At 34.9% G+C, this 3,176-nt stretch overlaps 1 protein-coding gene across 1 annotated transcript; it reads right to left on the reverse strand.

Annotated features, from left to right (window-relative positions):
- Positions 1-343: 343 nt before the first annotated feature.
- On the reverse strand, positions 344-2,286 carry LOC106118087 (ubiquitin conjugation factor E4 B-like; the record flags this gene model as incomplete). The annotated part of the gene is made up of 3 exons (XM_013312643.1): positions 344-652; positions 938-1,069; positions 2,166-2,286. Coding segments are annotated over 3 exons (562 nt in total), but the record flags the coding sequence as incomplete, so codon positions are not given.
- Between the last annotated feature and the right edge of the window lie 890 nt (positions 2,287-3,176).

The following is a 3,176-nucleotide window of genomic DNA, read 5'->3' on the forward strand; positions in this document are numbered from 1 at the left end:
TTAATAGAAGCGTTATCGGTTTTGTTCGATTGAAGACCTTTATATGATAAAAGATAAAGCTTGAAATAGCACCAAATTAGTACATACGTATCTTTTAATCAATTTCAAATAAGATAATGATGTAAATATTATGAGCACGATTAGTGTCAATGCACTTTTAAACAAAATAAATAAAAAAAAATTGTCAACCAAAGCGCTATTAAATTTGGTATACACATAGAACATAGCCTGGAAATACACATAGGCTACTAATTAGGTTTTTTTAATTTCGCGGGCGCAGCTAGTTTGTATTAAAAAGATATCTTAAGATAAATCGAAATGTAATAATAAACAATGAACTTACTGCACAGCAAAGAGCATGAAGTCAGCAATATCCTCGACGTACCACTCTGGAGTGGCACGGAAGGCATCAGCCAGCGAGCCCGCGCTGGGCCCGTGCGGTGCGCGGGGTGCTCCGCCCTCCGTCGCACTGGGGGCTGCGCTCTCGCTGCCACTGCCCGCGTCGGGGCTCTCCAGGTTAGCGGGCGCCCGGTCCGCGGTCCTTGCAGCCTCTAACTGCTGAGTCAGCAGCACGCATACTGACGAGTAGAATTGCAAGCTGCGACGCATCAGTTCACAGTCCAGTAGCGCCGTCTCCGCACATTGTTTTGACCTGTTCGGTGTTGTGATGATTTATGATATATCGATATTTAAAAAAATATATATTTTCGGACAAGTTACATGCACATTAGTACTAAAACAAAACCCAAGACTTGTTATTAAAATAAAATAGTTCGCAGACATTGAACACCTTGATAAAGTTTAGATCTACTTTTAGCACTGCTTTCAGCGAATTTAACTTATGAATTATATTAACTCTTAAATTATACCAAAGTATGTGTGTAGCAAATAACAATGTTCATTTAAAGTTGACTTCACTACGACTAGTAGTATTTACCTCTGCAATCGTTTAATCTGTCGTCGCCATCGCCGCAACAGCTCGCGGTTGCGTAGCGCGGCGTACGTGTTCCGCCACTGAGGCTCCGCGCCCATTAACTCCTCTATAACCTTCTGCAGGTCGCGGAATGCTCTGCCGTAACATAAAAATAATGAGTATCTCCATAAGGAGATACTCATTATTCAAATATATATATTCGTATATATGTATAAACATATATACGAATATATATATTTGAATGCACTTAAACATGCAATCATAGTTCTTTTTCTGGTATGAATTACCGAAATATTTATATAAAATCATTGTCATATAGAAAGGGTTGTTAATGCTGGTTTGACAGCTCTATGTTCTCTTTGAAAATGCAGAGACAACATTACGTTCTTATACAGACATTCCGACAGTTTACTTATTGAGTAAAATATTTGGTATATTTAATTAAAAATGGAAAATTAGAAACAACATTTTTTTTTATATCACAAGGTAGCAAACGAGCGAGCGGCCACCTGAAATAGCTGAAATAGCGAAGTGATCGTTGCCCACAGACATATGCAATTGCATATGCGTTGCCTACCTTTAATCGACGGAGGAGAGGATGCACAGAAAGAAAACACTTTCCCTTTCCATGCATCCTCTCATCCGGAAAGTCCACTTCCACTTCCCATCATTTCCTTATAATAAAAAGGGTGGGAAGGGAAAGAGGACTGAATAAGGCCTCCGGCCTCCTCCAACATAAGCAATATCAATAAACAAGATACAAGTAAATCAAACTATGATAATATATTAATTCTAATTCAGTTAGAATGTATGCAGTTCCTTGATAAACAAGTCAAAGATCGTCTTGTGCATGACAATCAATTAGAGAAATATACCTATACATACATACTGTGAACACATGTGCGCGTAATATTAAATGGCTCGCAATAAATAAATGTGACGTAACAATTTCTGGCTAGAGATTTCTACGTATAAAATATTAACTGTAAACAACTATTTTTTTTATATTCGTATTAATATTTTGATATAATCTTGAATCTTAATAACTGATAACAAAAAGCACAGCCACTTTCATGACCCACCAGTCGTGGACTAGAATTTGCGATATTTTTTTTGATTCAAATAATTTTTTGTTTACAGCTCTATTTTTAACTGAATGTTTTTAACTTTTTCTTTAAAAAATTAAGCATCCTAATCAACAGTATAAAATAATACATAGTGTGAACAGTACCTTATGCGTCGCTGGTGAGTGTGCAGAGCTGGTATCAAAGCTACATGGTGCATATGCAGAGTCAGGAACCAGCAGACAGTCTGGAACTTCGCCTCGGGCCATTTGTGATTGGGGTCTTTGTCTGGAATTAAATCAAAATCAGTTTTCTATATTATTATTTGAATATTGAAGTATCATACGATGAGTTTTTATATTTAAATATTGTATGTCATATTTCCAAAATTAGAAGATACTCGCGTTGTACTGAAACAAAAACATCTTTTTTTTAAATAAGGGTTTGGACGTCGCGTATAAAAATGTGCGTGGACTTTAATTATTGAAGGAGTATGTGTTTTACTCTAACGGTAAAAAATAAGCAAATGCATAGACAAATTTAATAGTAGTTGCTAAAATTTATTTTCTGTAAATACAAAACACTGGAGGTATTTTCAAATTACACTAATGAAACAATTAACAAGTCAGTCTCAATTACCGATTTAAGTCGTTGCCACGTCGGTTGTTTTCTTAAATTAATTGCCAGTTGTGTTTATTGTTTCATTTGTTTGAGAAACTTGTTTAAATCATAATATACTCTTTGAATAAGAAAACATCGTAGCGAAAGTATACAACTTTAGGACATAAAAATTCCCAGTCTATCAATAAATTACATGGTGTGTTTTTTTTAATTGTCTACTTTTCTTTTTATTTTTGCCTGGTGACCCAATTGATATTTTCTTGGGTCTATGAAATTATTTTATGTACTAGATGCCACAAGGAGTCTTATAAATTCTTCTTTATTTGTGTAAAAAAATCTAAATCTTAATAAAAACATGACTGATTTTTGATACTAAAGTTAATTTGAATATCTTTAACCTTCCTGTACCCGCGCCAAATTTTTTAACACCTATACCCGCGCACGGTGTGACAGACCGTAACTTTGACTCCTATTACGTAGTTATTTTTCTATAAACCGTTTATATTTTTTTTATTTTACAGGAACTATAGGATGTAATAAAACAAAAAATACCAATT

Source organism: Papilio xuthus, unplaced genomic scaffold (genome assembly GCF_000836235.2).
Source record: "Papilio xuthus unplaced genomic scaffold, Pxut_1.1 DF827601.1, whole genome shotgun sequence".
Taxonomy (NCBI): domain Eukaryota; kingdom Metazoa; phylum Arthropoda; class Insecta; order Lepidoptera; family Papilionidae; genus Papilio; species Papilio xuthus.